General features: G+C 39.8%; 1 protein-coding gene across 9 annotated transcripts in view; it reads left to right on the top strand.

The window, feature by feature from the left end:
* The window catches only part of CCDC191 (coiled-coil domain containing 191), a 101,749-nt gene that overhangs the window by 29,035 nt on the left and 51,607 nt on the right, over positions 1–21,107 (top strand). For all 9 annotated transcript variants that reach the window (XM_044941999.2, XM_044942002.2, XM_044941998.2 and 6 more), the window contains one exon: positions 13,594–13,784. In XM_044941999.2, coding sequence (XP_044797934.2) covers positions 13,594–13,784 — 191 coding nt within the window. The remainder of the gene's footprint in view (positions 1–13,593; positions 13,785–21,107) is intronic.

Raw genomic sequence — 21,107 nt, 5'->3', positions numbered from 1 at the left:
AATAGTACATGGAGTTCCTGAATACCCTTCACCCAGCTTTCCTCAATGTTAACGTCTTATGTAACCATAGTACAATTCTCAAAACTAGGAAATTAACATTGGTAAAATGCCATTAAGTACAATTAGCAAGACTTATTAAAATGTCACCTATTTTTCCACCAGTGTCCTTTTTCCGCTTCAGGACTTCATTTGTAATTTCATGCTGAAGTTGCTTGCTGTATCTCCTTAGTCTCCTCCTGTTTGTGGTCATTCTCCAGACTTCCCTTCTTTTTTATGACTGACATTTTTGAAGAGTACTGGTCGGGTATTTTGTAGAATGCCTCTCAATTTGAGGTTTTCCGAAGCTCTTCTTAGATTGAGATTATGCATTATTGGTGATAACACAATAAGAAATGATGCTGGTCCACTCTCAGTATAATATCAGTTCAGTTCAGTCACTCAGTCGTGTCCGACTCTTTGCAACCCCATGAACCGCAGCACGCCAGGCCTCCCTGTCCATCGCCAACTCCTGGAGTTCACTCAAACTTAGGTCCATTGAGTCGGTGATGCCATCCAACCATCTCATCCTCCATCATCCCCTTCTTCTCCTGCCCTCAATCTTTCCCAGCATCAGGGTCTTTTCAAATGAGTCAGGTCTTCGCATCAGGTGGCCAAAGTATTGGAGTTTCAGCTTCAGCATCAGTCCTTCCTATGAACACCCAGGACTGATCTCCTTTAGGATGGACTGGCTGGATCTCCTTGCAGTCCAAGGGACTCTCAAGAGTCTTCTCCAACACCACAGTTCAAAAGCATCCATTCTTCAGAGCTCAGCTTTCTTTATAGTCCAACTCTCACATCCATACATGACCACTGGAAAAACCATAGCCTTGACTAGACGGACCTTTGTAGGCAAAGTAATGTCTCTGCTTTTGAATATGCTGTCTAGGTTGGTCATAACTTTTCTTCCAAGAAGTAAGCGTCTTTTAATTTCATGGCTGCAGTCACCATCTGCAGTGATTTTGGAGCCCAGAAAAATAAAATCAGCCACTGTTTCCACTGTTTCCCTATCTATTTGCCATGAAGTGATGGGACTGGATGCCATGATCTTAGTTTTCTGAATGTTGAGGTTTAAGCCAACTTTTTCAGTCTCCTCTTTCACTTTCATCAAGAGGCTCTTTAGTTCTTCTTCACTTTCTGCCATAAGGGTGGTGTCATCTGCATATCTGAGGTTATTGGTATTTCTCCTGGCAGTCTTGATTTCAGCTTGTGCCTCTTCCAGCCCAGCGTTCCTCATGATGTACTCTGCATATAAGTTAAATAAGCAGGGTGACAATATACAGCCTTGACGTACGATTTTTCCTATTTGGAACCAATCTGGTTTTCCATGTCCAGTTCTAACTGTTGTTTCCTGACCTGCATACAGGTTTCTCAAGAGACAGGTCAGGTGGCCTGGTATTCCCATCTCTTTCAGAATTTTCCACAGTTTCTTGTGATCCACACAGTCAAAGGCTTTGGCATAGTCAATAAAGCAGAAATAGATGTTTTTCTGGAACTCTCTTGGGTTACATAATCTTTGTTTTTGTTTTTGGTTATGCCATGAGGCTTGTGGGATCTTAGTTCTTCGATGTGGGATTGAACCCAGGCCCTCAGCAGTGAGAGCATGTAGTCCTAACTCTTGGACTGCCAGGGAACTCCACATAGTGTTAATATGTCTTATTTCTGTTGATGTTAACCTCAGTCACTTAAGATTGTGTGTGCTGGATTTCTCCACTGTAAAGTCACATTTTTTCCTTTGTAATTCATATCTTAGAGGAAATATTGTGAAACTATGCAAGTATTCTGTTTATCCTTAAACTCACTTACTGATTTTAGCATTCATTGTAACTTCCCTGTAACAATAATTTATGTGGTAGTTGTCTAAGGATGATTTTGTATTTCCCTCATCTTTTCTCCATTTATTCATTTAGATTCTTCTAGAAGGAAGAACTGTCCCTTCTTCCCCATTTATTTATTTACTCAATTTTTCAGTTACCTATTTATATTAGTATGGACTTGAGGATATTTACTTGATCCTTTGGATTATATTCTAATATTATTGTTTACTTTGTTTTTCAAATTGTTGTAATCTTGGCCATTGGGAACTCTTTCTGGTTGATTCCTTTGCCCTTTCAAAATCCTTTCTTTCTGGTACCATAGGATATTCCAAGCTCATGTTAATACTTTCCCTTCCATAACTCTGGAACCAACCGCTTCTACTTGGAACCCTACTTCCAATTGTTGGAGAATATTTAGAAACCAAGATCTGGTTACTAGCTGTGCTCACTGCTACTGGGATATCATGTTTTCTGGGCCCTCTTGGCAGACAGATCTGGGAAATCAATGTACATATACTAACCTACACATACACACACATTATATTTTTTTCTGTGTCTGTGTGTATGCACATTAAAATCCACTAGTTCATACTGAAACATCCAGTTCTGGTACAACAACACAGAGGACATGCTCTTCTTCCCTTTCTTATTTGTAACTTTTTCTGTATCTGTCTGTCTGTATATTAAAATAATTGTAATAACTTCAACCCTAATCCAGCATCATAGGTTTTAGTGTAGCCTTCCCCCTTGCTTGTTTATACCTGGAACTTATCATCTAAAATATATTTATTTAGCCCTTGTTGTCGTTCAGTCACTGAGTCATGTCCAACTCTTTAAAACCCATGGACTATAGCATGCCAGGTTTTCCTGTCCTTCACCATCTCTCGGAGTTTATTCAAACTCATGTCCATTGAGTCAGGGATGCCATCCAACCATCTCATCATCTGTTGCCCTCTTCTCCTCCTGCCCTCAGTTTTTCTCAGCATCAGGGTCTTTTCCAGTGAGTTGGCTCTTCACGTCAGATGGCCAAAGTACTGGAGCTTCAGCTTTAGCAGCAGTCCTTCCAATGAATATTCAGGGTTGATTTCCTTTAGGATTTACTGGTTTGACCTCTGTGCAATCCAAGGGACTCTTAGGAGTCTTCTCCAGCACCATAGTTCGAAAGCATCAATTATTTTAAACGGTTTTATTTTTTAATTATTTTATTTTAAATTATTTAAAACTATTTTAGTCCTAGTATACTATAAAAGTAGTTTTAGAATTGGTAACCTATACTTCTGTGGAAACAAATTTACTGGCTACTATGTATACTTATACAGCTATTTTTGTTTTCAGCCTTATTCAGCCAAAATTGTTTTCCAAAGTTACCTAGGTTGGTTCTTTACTTCCGCTTCCCCTTTCATATAATTATGTTATTCATGTGCTTTATTCTCAGTGAACCTCTTAATTTCGATTGTTCCAGTGGATGTAGGTAAAACAGACATGGGGGAAAACCCACTGACCAGACTCTTCATGCTTTTACATAGACTTGATTGGAAACAGGACGGCCCCTGGTAAGCGCCACCAGAGTTAGCAGTCCTCTGGGCTCATTGTGTTGGTCCCAATCCATGTTACTAGCCTGGCTCTGAAGGAGCCTAAAGCTGCCCTTGGGTAATGAAGCTTGGATACTCAGCAGCCTAAATATGACCATAATATAAAAAGGGGGAAAATGCCTACCTGGCTTGCAGCGAGCAGAGAGAGAGCAGGAAGCTCTTGTCAGCACCCTCCGAACAGTTCACTAGCACAAATTCAACAGCAAGCTAAGTAATTTGCAGGAAGACTTCAAAGAATCTGTTTCTCAGGGTTGCTCTAGTTCAGGCTCTTTTAACTCCTATATTCTTTGTGCTTTGACTCTGGCTTCTGTTTGTTCCCCCAGACAATTTCTTAACATCACATTTGGGCCACATTATTTAATAGGAGACTGAGAGAAACAGAGCAGGCTGTCTTACCAATGCACAAGCTCAGGTGTAGCACTGTTCATACCTCTTTCCCACCCATTTTAGTACCAGATCTTTTTATGTTGTCAAAACACTTATTTTTGTGTAGAAACTTTCTACTTCTACCCTACCCTACTTTCTCTTTGATCTTGCAGTGAAATCTCTTGGGGAGATTCAGCAATCCACATGTCATTGCTAATTAGCAGAAACAACAAGGGATTAACTATGAAATTCTTACACTGTTTAGCAAGTGCCCTTCTTAATTGTCACCCTGTTCTGAAATGCATTTTATGTTTTCTTCAGATAAGCAAATCTATGATCCTTCCTGCATGTAAAAGGTGAAGAAAAAAAGAAGGATGGGCTGACACTCACTAAATCTTAAATCTAGGCATGAGGGTTTTGGTTTGTTTATTTAAGTATCTCTGTTAGAGGATAATAATGACCTAAAGCAGGCATCATCGATGTTATGGTTGTGACATGAATTGAGTTCAGTTCAGTCACTCAGTCGTGTCCGACTCTTTGCGACCCCATGGACTGCAGCACGCCAGGCTTCCCTGTCCATCACCAACACCCGGAACTTACTCAAACTCATGTCCATCAAGTCAGTGATGCCATCCAACCATCTCATCCTCTGTCGTCCCCTTCTCCTCCTGCCTTCAGTCTTTCCCAGCATCACGGTCTTTTCAAATGAGTCAGGTCTTCACATCAGGTGGCCAGAGTATTGCAGTTTCAGCTTCAACATCAGTCCTTCCAATGAACACCCAGGACTGATCTCCTTTAGGATGGACTGGTTGGATCTCCTTGCAGTCCAAGGGACTCTGAAGAGTCTTTTCCAACACCACAGTTCAAAAGCATCAATTCTTCGGAGTTCAGCTTTCTTTACAGTCCAACTCTCACATCCATACATGACTACTGGAAAAACCATAGTCTTGACTAGATGGACCTTTGTTGGCAAAGTAACGTCTCTGCTTTTTAATATGCTGTCTAGGTTGGTCATAACTTTCCTTCCAAAGAGCAAGCATCTTTTAATTTCATGGCTGCAATCACCATCTGCAGTGATTTGGGAGCCCAAAAAGATAAAACTCTATTCATGTTTCCCCATCTATTTGCCATGAAGTGATGGGGCGAGATGCCATGATCTTAGTTTTCTGAATTTTGAGTTTTAAGCCAACTTTTTCAGTCTCCTCTTTCACTTTCATCAAGAGACTCTTTAATTCTTCTTCGCTTTCTGCCATAAGGATGGTGTTATCTGCATATCTGAGGTTATTGGTATTTCTCCTGGCAATCTTGATTCCAGCTTGTGCCTCTTCCAGCCCAGTGTTTCTCATGATGTACTCTGCACATAAGTTAAATAAGCAGGGAGACAAGATACAGCCTGATGTACTCCTTCCCTGATTTAGACCCAGTCTGTTGTTCCATGTCCCATTCTAACTGTTGCTTCCTGACCTGCATACAGATTTCTCAGGAGACAGGTCAGGTGGTCTGATATTCCCATCTCTTTAAGAATTTTCCACAGTCTGTAGTGATCGACACAGTCAAAGGTGTAGTCAATACAGCAGAAGTAGATGTTTTTCTGGAACTCTCTTGCTTTTTCTATGATCAAATGGACATTGGCAATTTGATCTCTGGTTCCTCTGCTCTTTCTAAATCCACCTTGAACATCTGGAAGTTCACGGTTCATGTACTGTTGAAGCCTGGCTTGGAGAATTTTGAGCATACGACCGTGATACAAGTACAGTTGTGTGATAGTTTGAACATTCTTTGGCATTGCCTTTCTTTGGGATTGGAATGAAAACTGACCTTTTCCAGTCCTGTGGCCACTGCTGAGTTTTCCAAATTTGCTAGCATATTGAGTGCAGCACTTTCACAGCATCATTCTTCAGGATTTGAAATAGCTCAACTGGAATTCCATCACCTCCACTAGCTTTGTTCGTAGTGATGCTTCCTAAGGCCCACTTGACTTCACATCCCAGGATGTCTGGCTCTAGGTGGGTGATCTGGCTTAGGTGGTGTGATAATCATGCCATCGTGACTATCTGGGTCATGAAGATCTTTTTTGTATAGTTCTTCTGTGTATTCTTGCCACCTCTTCTTAATATCTTCTGCTTCTGTCAAGTCCATACCATTTCTGTCCTTTATTGTTCCCATCTTTGCATGAAATGTTCCCTTGGTATCACTTAATTTTCTTGAAGAGATCTCTAGTCTTTCCCATTGTAATGTTTTCCTCTATTTCTTTGCATTGATCACTGAGGAAGGCTTTCTTATCTCTCCTTGCTATTCTTTGGAATTCTCCATTCAAATGGGCATAACCTTTCTTTTCTTTTTTTCCTTTCGCGTCTCTTTTCACAGCTATTTGTAAGTCCTCCTCAGACAACCATTTTTGCCTTTTTGCATTTCGTTTTCTTGGGTATGGTCTTGATCACTGCCTCCTGTACAATGTAGGTAAGAACCTCATTTATATATCATGATTCCTTCCCAGAGATCTTAGTTTTGCAGGACTGCCTACATAGCACTGAAACACAACCATTTCTGAGCTGAAACACAGCAATTGCTGTTCGCCTCTTGATAATGTTGTCTTATGTTTGGAGAAGGAAGTGTGAAAGAAAAGCCTTTTTACATATAAAACTGCAAAGTAAGAGAAATGTTGGGCACACACATGAAGAATATTGGAATTCATGTAACTTTCCTCTCTTATTACCAAGGATAGCATGTGGTGTACATTTTAGGACAACTTTGAAGCATTATTATGTATTACTTTATATAGCCACTCAGTGGAAAATTTCTAAATAAAATTTTATTGGTATTAGTAAAGAGGCTATGTGTTTAGTTGTTACTTACTTACTCTTCCTTACTCTCACCTCTCACAGAAGGGACAGGGAGAGAGAGCCAGTTTACCAAAACATTGCAATGGTGTTTTGCTTTTCAAAATGCCATTTTGATCCAAGAGGTTCCAATTCAGAAGCATGTGATTTTTTTTTTAATCTTTTAAAAAGTGCTGATTAGATTCTGCTTTTAAAAAAGTTAAGAAAAGAGTCTTTGGCATAAATGAAGCCTATTCTCTAAATTATACGGAGTAGAATTATCTTTTTCCCCTGAACACTAGACATTTCAGGTGAGTATTTATAAAGATCTTAAGAACCATATGGGTGAGGACAAATGACTTCACATCATTGTCTTCTGTCAGAGAACACTAGAGGTGGATCCAGCATTTGTCTAATATATTCTGAGGTAAACTGTACTTTTGGTTATAGTTGCCAGGGGTGGGGGGTGGGGAGGATACAGTGGTGCTAGGTGGGGAGAATGGGCAGGGAGTGGAGATGGGTAGAAGAGGGAAGAAGGTTTAGAAGGGGATGAAAGAGAAGATGATGGGGACCGGTAGTTTGGCCTTCTCTAAAGACATGAGGTTATGAAAATTGGTCCAGGCTTTGTTGGGAAAGGAGCCCTATCCTAGTAAAGAGTCAGATTATGGACTATACTATGTCATTCTTTAAAACATCCCAGAGTGTTTTATTGGTTAAAAATGTAATATGATGAGACTAAGCAATTGCTTTCTGAAATTCTACTTCTGCAGTGAAACTGAATTAGATAATTGCAGCAATATTATTGATTGAAGTTTCTTAAAAGAATTAAGAAGAATTTACAAAATGTCCTTGTGTTAGTAATACATATTGATGCATTTGTGGGTGAAATGATACAATATCTGATACCTGGAATTTATTTTTAAATTCCAGAAGAAGCTGACTGAGGGGGTTTATTCTTGTATTCTACTTTTGGATATATTTGTCAGATTTCTGTCATAAAGTGGGTTTTCTTCTTTTTTTGAAGTTTAAAAGTGAAGGGGAAAAAATTAAATACAGAAGTAAAATGACGCCACAGCTGTCAGCCCATAGCAAAAGTACCTTTTGTCTGTAGCCAGTGTGAGCGTTTCACATAGCACTGGTTGTCAAAGTTGAGGCTTTTCCATGAAACCCAACAGCAAATCCAGGTCTTAGCACTGAGTGCTGAAAACTGATCTTTTTTTCATTGATGTATTTATGTAGTTATAAGAGTGTATGTGTTCAGGGGTTGCAGGGGGAGGGGCACAATAATTTTCTCAAATCAGGAGTAAGATGGGATATAGGGGACAGTTTTTCAGTGCTGTATCATCAAGATTCAACAACACATTAAAAGGATCATATGCCTTTTAATGATCAAGTGGGGTTTAACACAGGGATTCAAGGTTTCTTCAATATATGCAGATCAATCAATGTGCTACACCATATGAATAAATTGAAAGATCCTCCTCTCCACCTTCCAGGCACTTTTTAGTGTCTGTGGGGTCCTCTGCCTCAAGATAGTGGTCCTCCAAAAGGAAAAGAGATGTGGAGGATTGCTTTCTTGTGTAGTGTTAGGACGTCTGTTTCTTTGGGCCTGGCAGCAGCCAAGAGTCAGCTGAGCCCTTTGTTTCTAACCTTCGGTCCTTGGTCGGCTCCCCTAGACCACTAGTTGCACCACAGGTAGTTCCATTCGGCAAAAATACATTGTAAACTTGTTGACATTTTTGTCCTCTTTACAATTCATTGTTTATTTTTCCATGACTGAGAATTTTGATGCAATTATCACTGAGCTTTCTGACAAAAGGGAAATAGCGGAGGAATTCTGATGAGTTACCCACTTCATTAATCAGAACAAGCATCTCTAGTGACAGGGTTAGAATTACAATGAAGATTAGATAGCAAATTGCTGTTCCACCTAACGTCAATCATTCCCAGTGACAGCAGTGTGATTACACTTCAGGGAAGAGCTTTTCTTGCCAACAGAAGGAGGGCAACTCCAGTGCAGGTAATAAATTTAGCAGAGTGAGCTGTCATTTCTTCTCTTGAGTGGAATCCTTAATGACTGAATGATGTTTTGTAGAAGATTTTGAAAGAAGAAAAGCATTTCACTTAAAAACTTACCAAATCTCACTTTGTAGTTGTTGTTCAGTCGCTCAGTCATGTCCGCCTCTTTGCAACCCCATGGACTGCAGCAGGCCAGGTTTCCCTGTCCTTCACTGTCTCCCGGAGTGTGCTCAAACTCAGGTCCATTGAGTAAGTGATGCCATCCAACATTCTCATCCTCTATTGCCCACTTCTCCTCCTGCCCTGAGTCTTTTCCAGGATCAGGGTCTTTTCCAGTGAGTTAGCTCTTGGCATCAGGTGGCCAAAGTATTGGAGCTTCAGCTTCAGCACTAGCCCTTCCAATGAATATTCAGGGTTGACCTCCTTTAGGAGTGACTGGTTTGATCTCCTTGCTGACCACAGGACTCTCAAGAGTCTTATCCAACACCACAGTTCAAAAGCATCAGTTCTTCGGCACTCAGCCTTCTTCACGGTCCAACTCTCACATCCATGCATGACTACCAGAAAAACCGTAGCTTTGACTAGACGGACCTTTGCGGCATAGTTATTTCTTTTGCTTTTTAATATACTCTCTAGATTTGCTTTTCTTCCAGGGAGCAAATACCTGTTAATTTCATGGCTGCAGTCACTGTCCACAGTGATTTTTGTGCCCAAGAAAAAAAAAATCTGCCGTTGTTTCCACTTTTTCCCCTTATATTTGCCATAAAGTAATGGGACCAGATACCATGATCTTAGTTTTTTGAATGTTGAGTTTTAAGCTAGCTTTTTCACTCTCTTTCACCCTCATCAAGAGATTCTTTAGTTCTTCTTCACTTTCTGCCATTAGAGTGGTATTACCTGCATATCTGAAGTTGTTGATATTTCTTCCAGCAATCTTGATTCCAGCTTGTGAGTCATCCAGGCCATCATTTCACATGATGTCCTCTGCATGTAAGTTAAATAAGCAGGGTGACAATATACAGCCTTGATGTACTCCTTTCCCAATTTTGAACTCACTTTGTAGTATTTTATTTTAAACATTGGGCTTCCCTGGTAGCTCAGTCGGTAAAGAATCTGCCTGCAGTGCAGGTAGATATGTACTTAGGAGAAGTTCTTCCCACAGTGATTTTTAGCATTTTATTTACCTGTTCGGTTCAGTTCAGTTGCTCAGTCATGTCCGACTCTTTGCGACCCCATGAATCACAGCACGCCAGGCCTCCCTGTCCAGCACCAACTCCCAGAGTTCACTGAGACTCATGGCCATCGAGTCAGTGATGCCATCCAGCCATCTCATCCTCTGTCGTCCCCTTCTCCTCCTGCCCCCAATCCCTCCCAGCATCAGAGTCTTTTCCAGTGAGTCAACTCTTCACATGAGGTGGCCAAAGTACTGGAGTTTTAGCTTTAGCATCATTCCTTCCAAAGAAATCCCAGGGCTGATCTCCTTCAGAATGGACTGGTTGGATCTCCTTGCAGTCCAAGGCACTCTCAAGAGCCTTCTCCAACACCACAGTTCAAAAGCATCAATTCTTCGGCGCTCAGCCTTCTTCACAGTCCAACTCTCTCATCCATACATGACCACTGGAAAAACCATAGCCTTGACTAGACAGACCTTTGTTGGCAAAGTAATGTCTCTGCTTTTGAATATGCTATCTAGGTTGGTCATAACTTTCCTTCCAAGGAGTAATTATCACCACAACTGTAAAAAAGAGATGTAAGAAGATAGTAAAAGAGCAAATGACATTATTTGAAAATCTATTAGAAATAAAAACATGGTGCAGAAATAAATGAGCTAGTTAAGAAACAGAGAGAGATAAGACTAGTTGTCTGCCTCGTTCAAACATAGTTCTCTGGCTTAAGCAGAATCTGTTCCTTTTCCAACCAGCTTTGATTTTAAGTATAGTTCTTGTTTCAAAGGGCAAAGGGATAGAGCCCTTCTGTAGTTCCAGAGTGGAGAACTGTAGAGGAGAAGCAGGCCTGAGCACTGTGGGGACTCTGCTTGGGGGAACATAATAGGAAGGGTAAGTAGATGGTGACTGTCAGCTGTGTCACCTCTTGTCTGTTCTCAGTAAGAACAGAGTGCTAGCATCTTGTCCCAGAGCAGACAGAACCAAGACTTTTTTCCTCTCTCAAATATTTTCTTCCAGGCACATTGATGGGACTCTTGTTAGTCTAAATAATGTTTACTGTGAATCAAGAATAATCAAGTGACTATTGATTCATACTTGTATTTTTTTTAATTTAAATGGGGTTGCTGGGTTGCTCTTTTGAGTAGGCAGGGATAAAACCAATGGCAAGGTGGTTTCAAGAAAGCAGTTACCGTATGAGTATGTCACTTTGCTGCTGTTAACTTCTATGTAGTGAAACTGAATTACAGACCTTCCAAACTGATCATGTTGCTCTCAAAGTCTAAACTTAAGTGTTTTTAAAGAAATATTAATATATTGACTATGGCGTTTACAAACTCAAATTTTCCCCCTCTTAAATTCATGTTTTCCAGCAGTGCTTTTCTACTGAGGTAAGTGATGTATCAAATTCTCTTTCAGTATAAAAAAAGCAAAGAATTTGCTCTTCCTCTTTAAGAGAATTTTTGCCTGGTATATTAGGGTCATCGGGATGCCTGAATGTTTTCATTTTAGCCTTAGATATACCACGAACTCTTCATTTTGTGAATTTAGCCATTATCCCTTTTCAATTTGAAGTTTGGCTTGGTAAGGTAAATCATAATATCTGAAGTCTATTTTTTAATGATGGTCTATGAGTTAATAAAATAGTACATGTGAAATGCTTTGAATTTTACAGAGAGAAAGAAGGTGGAAATCCAAGAAGGACACTCTTAATAGTGCTATTATCATCAAGGTGGATTATGTTTGTACTATTTAATTGTTAGAAATATTCCAGGAGTTAAAATTAGAGATAGTTACCTATATATAGAATATTTCATCAAGTCTCTTAGGAAGAAACTCTTAAATGAATCTGGCAAATAGATATGATATTTTCTTTAGACTACAGTGCACAAGTTAACACTATTTTTTTCATGCTGTATTTTTTGGGATAGATAAATAATGATCAAAAACCATACCCCCTCAACAGGCAGCTGTGCATCTTTTCCTTGTTATGACTAAAAATGTATCTTATGGTTAGCAAATTTCCCTTCATTCATTCTATCCTTCCTCCCTTTTCTCTTACTTTCTCCATCCTTCCTGCTTTTCCTTCCATGGGATCTAAGGTGAAAGTCTAGAAAATCTGTCCTCGTTTGACATAATGGAGAAGGAACAAGGACTTTTTAAAGACTTTCGTGGTTTCTCCTAATGGAAAATTATAAAAAACAAGATTTTGTAGTTTGTCTAAATGAGAATATAATTGGTTTCTTTTGTGGAGAATATTTCAGGCCAAATGAGCTATTCTAGGAATTCCAGCCTATGCTCGCCTATGTTATTGGTCTTTAAGTTATATAACCTCTCTCCGGATAACCTCACAAACGCAGAGATTATATCTTTAAAAAACTTGTTCAGAATCCCAAAATTCAAATATGGTGGGTGCTTACTAAATGTTGAAATAGTGAAGGATAAGTATTTTTAAAGAGAAAGAAGCAATAAATAGGGCCAACCCTGGTATGGCCACCAAGTTCTTGACGCTGGTCACTAGGCATCTCTTGGACCTCCCAGAGTCACTTTCTATGCAGTTACTTTCTATGTAGTGCCCCCTACTTGTGGTATGGGGCTTCCCTGGGGGCTCAGACAGTAAAGAATTCACCTCCAATGCAGGAGACCTGGGTTTGATCCTTGATTTGGGAAGATCCCCTGGAGAAGGGCATGGCTACCCACTCCAGTATTCTTACCTGGAGAATTCCATGGACAGAGGAGCCTGGCAGCTACAGTCCATGGCATCGCAGAGTCAGACATGCCTGAGCAACTGAGCATGCACATGTGGTGCACTCGCAGATCTGCCAGGCCCTCCTCTAGAGACTCTCAGTCTTGTGAAGACTGGTATCAGGTGACTATAATGTAGTATGAGGACTGCTTTGACTGTAGAAAGCATAGGTTGCTCTGGCAACCCAGGGGAAGAGTACTTACATGTGGGGAGAGTGATTGGTAATAGGAGGGCTTCCTGAGAGAGGTGACTCCTGAGGTCATCAGGCAAAGAGAGGGCATAAAAGGACAGAGAAATTAATATGACCATAAATGGGGAAGTGCAAAAACAGTGTGGTTGGTATAAGGCCAAGAACTGAAAGTAATTTGATGAAGTAGGAGCATAAAATGTGAAAATAGAAGATGTAGGTCTTAGCCTGGGACCATAAGTACTCCTCTGGGGACATCCTTAGGGTCAGTAGACTTTGTCTGATTTGTTGTCGGATACATATAGTGGAAGATTGCAAGCAGCCTGGGTATCTAGTTTCTCTTGGAGTGCTCACCAAAACCCTGACATGGTCAGTGATAGCTCAGCTGAAGCCATTTTTAGCTGTCTTGTTCCGAGGCACCAGAAACTGCATTCCATGCTATGGGATCTCCTGTGTTCATTCGTGTAGGACATCAGTGATGTTCCCGGTTGGCATTTAAGCCCGAAGACAGTCTGGCACGGGAGATCTCTGCAAAGCAGACCTTTCGAGTCTCCCAAATAGGCCTCTTAACTTAGATCTTAGTTGTGACAGCTGCTCCAGCTCTACGTAGGACTAGTGCCTGAAGACAGTAAAATATTTTAGTAATAGCTTAAGTGCTGAGGCTGATAGTGCCTTAGCTGCAAGATTCGAGTGTTTCTCATCATTATTGGCATAAAGCAATTGTCTGTTCCCCTTCCATCAAGTTCCTAGATTTGTTAGATAAAGTATGAGGGGGAAGTCTGAGGAGAGGGTTCTCATCAGAAGATACTAGAAACCCTAGCACTGATTTTCCAGTGTTTCCATTGCAGTGTCAAAAACGGTATTTCTCTGCCTGGCACAAGCTGATTCTTGATCATAGGATTAAGCTGGGGAAAGCTGGGACCCTGTCCGACTGGAAGTTGCAACTGAAGGTCCTGCGGGCCTGGAGAGACTACACGAGATCCCAGAAGTTGGGGCGAGAGACTCAAGCCATAGAAAATTACCTTAGAGAAGAAAACAGGTACTATTATTTGTATTAATACCATGAATTATATACCATGAAAATGTATATGTAGGACATATGTTTATGTTTCTATGTTTATGTAAGACATGTTTCCTCCTGAAGAACCCAAAAATAAGCTCTAAAAATGCTGTTCACTGGAATCATCTCATTTACATTTAAAATATATCACTGTTTTTCTGTGTTACATCCCAAACTGGAAAATTTTAACTGAACATTATAAGCAAAAAAATTTGGATTAAAATATACAAATGTACATGCTTTTCTCTTTTTAAAGGAAGCGAGTATTATGCTTTTTCCCTTGTCCTTTGACATAGTAGCATTGCACCCTGGACCATCTTACAATTTAGGAGACAGATTTTAGCTTATGTGCTAGTGATTTTCATTGATAGAAATCACTGTCCTCACATAGAATGTTAATCACAGACATAGGGAACGAACATCCATTTGGGAGAGCAAACCTTGCAAGAATGATTTCTCCCACTTCCCCACATCTTATTTAGAGGTTTTTGACACCTTTATATCAGTTCCCTCTTAGACTTGTGAAGGACACAGAATTTGTCCTCAAAGAAAACTTTCTTTTGCTCTATCAACTTTCAATATGTTTTCTTCTTTTGATTTCCAAGCTCAACTTTGCATTCTTGAACCAAAATCATAGATGTGGAAGGAACCATTTTATTGGTGAAGAAAGCTGGAGGGAGCAGTTCATGGTCTTAGGTTTAATCACTTCTCAACCAGCGATTCTCTTGTTCATTCTGGGTGGAAAATTGGATGAATCGTATGAGAAAGCATCATCTTGTGTTGATAGAAGGGAGTGTCACGCTGGAGTTGTGCATCACCGTGACAGCATCAGGCCTTGGGGTGGGTGCATAGGAGCCTGACGCATGACCCCTTATCCTCTAAGAACTCAGTTTTGTGGGGAAGATGAAATCTAGAAATAGTACAGGTATGGACTAGCATTATATACTTTGTAATGTATCTCCTTTGGCTGTTGAGAACCTACTAGAGGGAAGTAACTGAGGAGGCTCCTACAGAATATCAGGAAGGACTTTATCAAGAAGATGGGTCTTAAGTTGGATTCTGCATGCGGTTAGTGGGATGTTCCTCAGTAGAAGTAAGGAGTGAGATGATGGCATGAAATGTGGCTGGAAATCATCAAGCCTGTGGTTGTCAAGTTCATCAACTTGTGAAAGGCCTTAAATGGTAAGACAAGGAGTTTAGGCATTCTTTGGTAGATAAAGGTGAATGCCTGAAGGTTTTTAAGCAGGATGGTGACTTAGACAATTTTCCTTTCCTACAGTATGCTGAGGGAATATCTTCAGTGTGGGGGAGGAGCATTTTACAATTTACTTCTAAATTTTGAGGACCCAGTGATTGACCAAAGAATTGGGTGGATTTGTTGGATAAAAAAGGGAAGGAAATTAGAGGTGTTGCAAAAGGGAAACATCATGAGTGAAGGCATAACAGGAGTGGAAACTAAGATGTTAAGGTTCAGAGTGGTCTGTGAAATTTACATGCCAGAAGAAGAAACCTATAGAAGAAAAATCTGAAGAACTTGAGGTTCCATTCCAATTAAGCTATTTAAATATAAAAGCACTAAATGGGGATTTCATAATAGCATTATGTGCCAATTTTTTTTTAAAGATCTTCTTAGAACTTCTTGTCTCATATCTGTGAATTATTTTCAAGTGTCTATTTTTAAATGCTCAGCACAGATACTACATTTTTTTTTAACTGTCAGAGTTAGAAAATATTTAACTTATAATAATTTTTTTTACTATAAACCTTTAGAGCAAGAAACTCTTCGAGTAGGAAGATACCTCAAGGAGTATCTGATCCAGCCCCTCATTTTACAGATTGCAAAAATAAGGCACAGAAAGGATGAATAACTCTGTCAAGGTCATAAAGCTTCAAGTAGCCCATCCAAGACTAGAGCCTGGTCCTTTTGATGCTGAGTCAGATGCTTTTTCCTATAGTATGCTGCTCCTAGTTAAAGAAAATCTAGGTGATGGCTCCCTAAGACAGTCATGTTTTTCAGGTATATTGCCATTGACTCTAGATGGTTGTAGATGTGAAACAAGAGCAGTAATTAACAAATAACAAATCAAGGTAGAAATATAGAAAAGGAGCCACACTGTCCTTCATGTTGCTTTCCTACAAATCCCTCTCTGTCTGCATGTTGTTCTTCATTCTAGAGATTGTTTTAGGAAATTTTTGGCTGATTTTGTGCAAAGAAGGTTGGGTTATTAGAGGTAGAGAAAAAAGCTCAAAGGTAGCTACTACAAGCAGAAACCAAGAAGTGTCAGTGGGACTAAGGGTGTTAGGAGAGCCGGGATCCCCTTTGCCATGCTCATCAGAGTTTCTCCCAGTTTCTCTGTGAACGCTAAATACATAATTGATGAATAATAGGTGAGCCAGTGGATGAATGAAGAAGTTGGTTGCTTCCTCTTCTGTAATTTAACTCTATACATTTTCAAGCATTTTTTTCCTAAATAGTGAGATCAAAGGATAGAGAGCACTTATTGTAAATGGGTTACTCATTATAGAAATTATAACTCTTAACAGATGGACAGGACATCGTTGGTTCTTCAGCCCATTCACCTGGACATGAAAATCATGTGTTGTGTCTGTTTCTCAGATGTCAGCTGTGTCCTGAGGCTCCAGCTCTTGAATCCACATTTGTTTTTGCCACTTGGGCTTTCCTCTTACTGGCCTGTCCCCCTTGCAGGGCCCAGCATTTGGGGCTTCTTTCTCTGCCTTCTTTCCTTTCTGTTCTTCTGACTTTCTCTCTAGAACAACAAATCCCTCTCTTCTCATTCCTGATTTAGTCACCTTCTTTTCATACTGAGCCTGTGCTCAGAGCCTCACTCATCCATGTATTTCTCCTGAAAGGTACACCTTTTTTCTAAAGGTTTATTTTCTAAATTTTCTTAAAAATTCCCTAATAGGAATTTTTGTCTATCTTTTTTCTTCTAAAAGTAGTTTTGGTGTATATAGAATGTCAGTACAATATTGTAATATAGTTGGAACATTGACAGATATTTCCAAACTCTTAACTAAGGATTTAGCCACTCAGGTAGTACAACGAAATGGTGGCACACAACACTAAGTTAGACCCTTGGCCGTGGTATTGGACTTGAACTGTATTTTTAATTTCTTTAGCATATTCACTTTTGAAAGTTGGTTCCAGATCTTCTATTCCTCCTCTCCACCATATTCCTTCCATTTACAGCCAGCCCAGACACACTGGGAAGAAGCAGGGCTTGTTTTCAATATCCTCTCCCCACCCTTCCTGAGCCTACTCTCCCGATTCCTCAGTTCTTTGCTGGGAAGCATCTCTGTCCTTCTCTTACTAATCTCCACAGTATCCTCAATCCTGCCTTCCCTTGAACAAGTGCTTTGGGCCTTTCCTGGACCAGGCTTTCATCTCTTCCCTGTGTCCCTCTGGCTCCTCATACTCCGTCTCTGTACTCCTCAATTTGATGTTATCCCTCCTAGGAAACTTACACTTTATTAGGCAGTGTCTGCAAACAGTGCCCAAAATGTCAGTGATGGGGATTGGGGAGTACAGTGGCAGGCCCTTTGTCATCCTTCAAACTGTGACATTTATATATTTGTGTATATATTTATATATGTGACATTTATATAATACTGATAGCATGTATTCATTCACCTGGTCAGCTTTACTGATGCTTACTGTATAGTAGACTTTTTAAGTACCTGCAGAGGAACTAAAAAGAGTGTTGAACATTCTTGCCTTTTAGGAGTTTTCAATCTAAGTGGGGAAGTTAAAAATTTACCCAAATACTAAAAATAATTGCAACAGAAGGCGCAATAAGATAAAAAACTTAGGAGTGACATAGATTTGGCTATCATGCATTACAGTCCCCCAAGCAGTTTTTTAAAAATAGGAACTCTTGGGTCCCATCTTTTGAGAGAGACAGATCATGACTAAGTAGAAGAGAGCATTTTTCAGTTTAGGGGAAAACTGGTAAGCCAGTACATACTCCGCTTGTGTGGGAACAGGCTGGGGTGAACCCGCCAGGCTAGCTAGGGGTGGGAAGGCAGAACTGACAAGAGACTGTCAGGTAGTCCCCATTTCTGACACTCCTGATTTCAGCGTGCTGTAGGGCAGTCATTTATGAAGCATCTCTGTTAATCATGGTCCATTGCCCTTCCCTTCATGCTCATTTCAGTATCCATTTGAGAGGCTAGAAATTATGTGGCATCCAAAGCTGGTAAAGCTCCTAGTATGTCTGCCAGAGAGGCAGGAGGACCAGCCAGACTTGCCCTGGCTGGCTCACTTTAAATCTCTCTAAAGTAGAACTGTTATCTTCCATGTTTTCCCTGGAGGGGGCTACCTGGTGCATTTCGGAATGCATTAGCTTATGCATTCCTGTTCCTGCTGAACCCACTCATCCCAAATGCAGCTGTTTGCATCATTGCTATTTTTGTGTTCTGCATCAGATTTCAGCACTCTTATCGGATCACTAGCATATGGTTATTTATTTATCATTTCTCACTTCCTTTTAAAAAATTCAAGACTCTGACCTTTTAGATATCTAATAGTCTTGTCCTTAGATAGTGCTGTTGCCTTACACATGCATTTGTTCTATATTTTCAGGTTCTTTTTAAAATTTAATTACATCTTTAAAAACAGACTCCTGTGTGATGGGCAGTATAGGGCTTGTTGTTGTTAGAGTGACACCACTTTTGAAGAGGAATCTGAGACACTTTCAGTTGCTTGCCCAGGGTCCCCTATCTAGTTAGTGTTCTTCTGACTAGTGTTTTAGATCAACAGTTACGTAGCATTTGAGGTGTTGATTCTGAGCAGCCTGGTTCATATTTAAATTCCTCTTTGGACTTATTACATTTTATATACTTAATTCTTTGGAGACAGCCTTTCTCTGCATTTGTTATATAATTATAATGATCAATTTATATACTCTTGTCAGAAATTCCCTGATTTCACCTTGGAACCATATTGGGACAGGATCCATAAAGGACCTCTTCATTTTGTGTTTATTTGGGAACTGTGGAACCATTTCTTTGGGATAGAATGCCAAAGTAAATTGCATCTGACTGAGCTTTTAAGAAGTGATTTTTCAGTTTCAGAAATATTTATGCTTTTAAGTATCATCATTTTAAAGGTATAAAAATGGGCTTGTCTGCAAAAGTGTCACTCTGCTGAAGGGAACCACAAGGGACTAAGAGCAGAACCAGCCTTGTCTCTGGATCCCTGGCTTCTGTGTTCCTACCATTCCCACAAACCCAAGTACATCCTCGAATCCGTGCATTATCACTATAGGGAAAGCTCTAAACACAATAATAAACATGCATTTTCAACCCACTTTTTTTTTTTTAACTCTTTAGTCTTTTGTTATATTTCCAGAAGTATTTTTCTCTTTGCCTTTTCATACTATCCAAATAAGCCCTCTCCTTGACAGTCAAGAGTCCAGTGCAGCTTTTAGCTGTTTATGCTGTCAGTTCAGTTCAGTTCAGTTCAGTCGCTCAGTCGTGTCCGACTCTTTGCAACCCCATGAATCACAGCACGCCAGGCCTCCCTGTCCATCACCAACTCCCTGAGTTCACTCTGACTCACATCCATTGAGTCAGTGATGCCATCCAGCCATCTCATCCTCTGTCGTCCCCTTCTCCTCCTGCCCCCAATCCCTCCCAGCATCAGAGTCTTTTCCAATGAGTCAACTCTTCTCATGAGGTGGCCAAAGTACTGGAGTTTCAGCTTCAGCATCATTCCCTCCAAAGAAATCCCAGGGCTGATCTCCTTCAGAATGGACTGGTTGCATCTCCTTGCAGTCCAAGGGATTCTCAAGATTCTTCAACACCATAGTTCAAAAGCATCAATTCTTCGGCACTCAGCCTTCTTCACAGTCCCAACTCTCACATCCATACATGACCACTGGAAAAAGCATAGCCTTGACTAGACAGACCTTTGTTGGCAAAGTAATGTCTCTGCTTTTGAATATGCTATCTAGGTTGGTCATAACTTTCCTTCCAAGGAGTAAGCGTCTTTTAATTTCACGGCCGCAGTCACCATCTGCAGTGATTTTGCTATAAAAACATGAAATTAACATTATCAGGTAGACTTCACACTTCTCCTTCACACGCAGATTGATATCAATCAAATTTTATGTTAATTAGACAGAGCACATACATCTTCTGGCCTGTGGAAATTGACAATTTCCACTCACTTGAGTAAAATGCCATAGGGTGTTTTGTTTGTTTCATTATTTAGACATTGAAATTTTTTGAGCTTTGTTCTTACCTGCATTGCTACCTGATTTATTAGTCTTATTTCTTTTAAAATTTTTATTCTAAGGTCACTCAGTCTCAGATCCTTTCTTTTTTTCTATCAAAGTAAAATATTATATATAAATGTTTATTACCATATTGTATTTTTACTATAAAAACCATCAGTCAATCACCAAGTATTTTTTATCTATCATTGCATTAGAAAGAAACAATTATATATAATGAAATATGCTGTTGGCAGAATTGCTGTTAGCATTTATCCTAAATTCTATTATTTCAATCAACATTACTCTCACTAATTGGTTATTTCACCCAACTCCTCTGATACATGTTAAATTCTGTGACTCTCGAGTAGTCTTTCAAGTTAAGGGTTTTAACTCATTAATGGTTCCTAAAATCAGCCTCAAGACAAGGTATGTTTTTTAAAAAATAGAATAGATTAGAAAAGAAACATTGGAGTACCTCTCTGGTAGTAAGGGTAAATATCCTTTGACAAAACTTTTGTTTCCATTATATATACTTTGTTTCATCCACACATAAGCTTATATTGAAGTCATGGTGTAACAGTTTTTCCTTAGTGTAGGTGTCAGTCACAGAAGGTTTAAAAGTCACTTTAAGCATGTAAGAACTGCAGAAATGTTCTTCTGACTCATTGGCTTAAAACATTACGATTTTTTTTGATATGACCCCAAAAAGTCCATGAGGAGGGTTAAGTGTTATATATGTTTAACAGAAGTTGATATGCAAATAGTGTTGTAGAGAACCTATTCAAGTCACCTTTACAAGGTAAAAATAAGTAGGTATCTAAACAATATTAGATTTTAAATCTCAAAATGGACCCTGGTTGTGATGTAAGTTCCAAGCTCTACAGCTCCCTTCTTCGGAGATGATAATCATCCACTTATAGACTGATCTCAGAGACCTCTATGCTTGAATTATCACCTGGCTATCCCCAAAATGTCTCCAAATTGAGAGCCCCTTTGGGAGGGAAATGTAGCTGGCAGTTCCCTCAGTTCCACTCAGTCATGTCCCCTAACATCACGAAGTTTT

This window comes from Bubalus bubalis, chromosome 1 (genome assembly GCF_019923935.1).
Source record: "Bubalus bubalis isolate 160015118507 breed Murrah chromosome 1, NDDB_SH_1, whole genome shotgun sequence".
NCBI lineage: Eukaryota > Metazoa > Chordata > Mammalia > Artiodactyla > Bovidae > Bubalus > Bubalus bubalis.
This window is presented reverse-complemented; position numbering and strand designations above follow the sequence as displayed.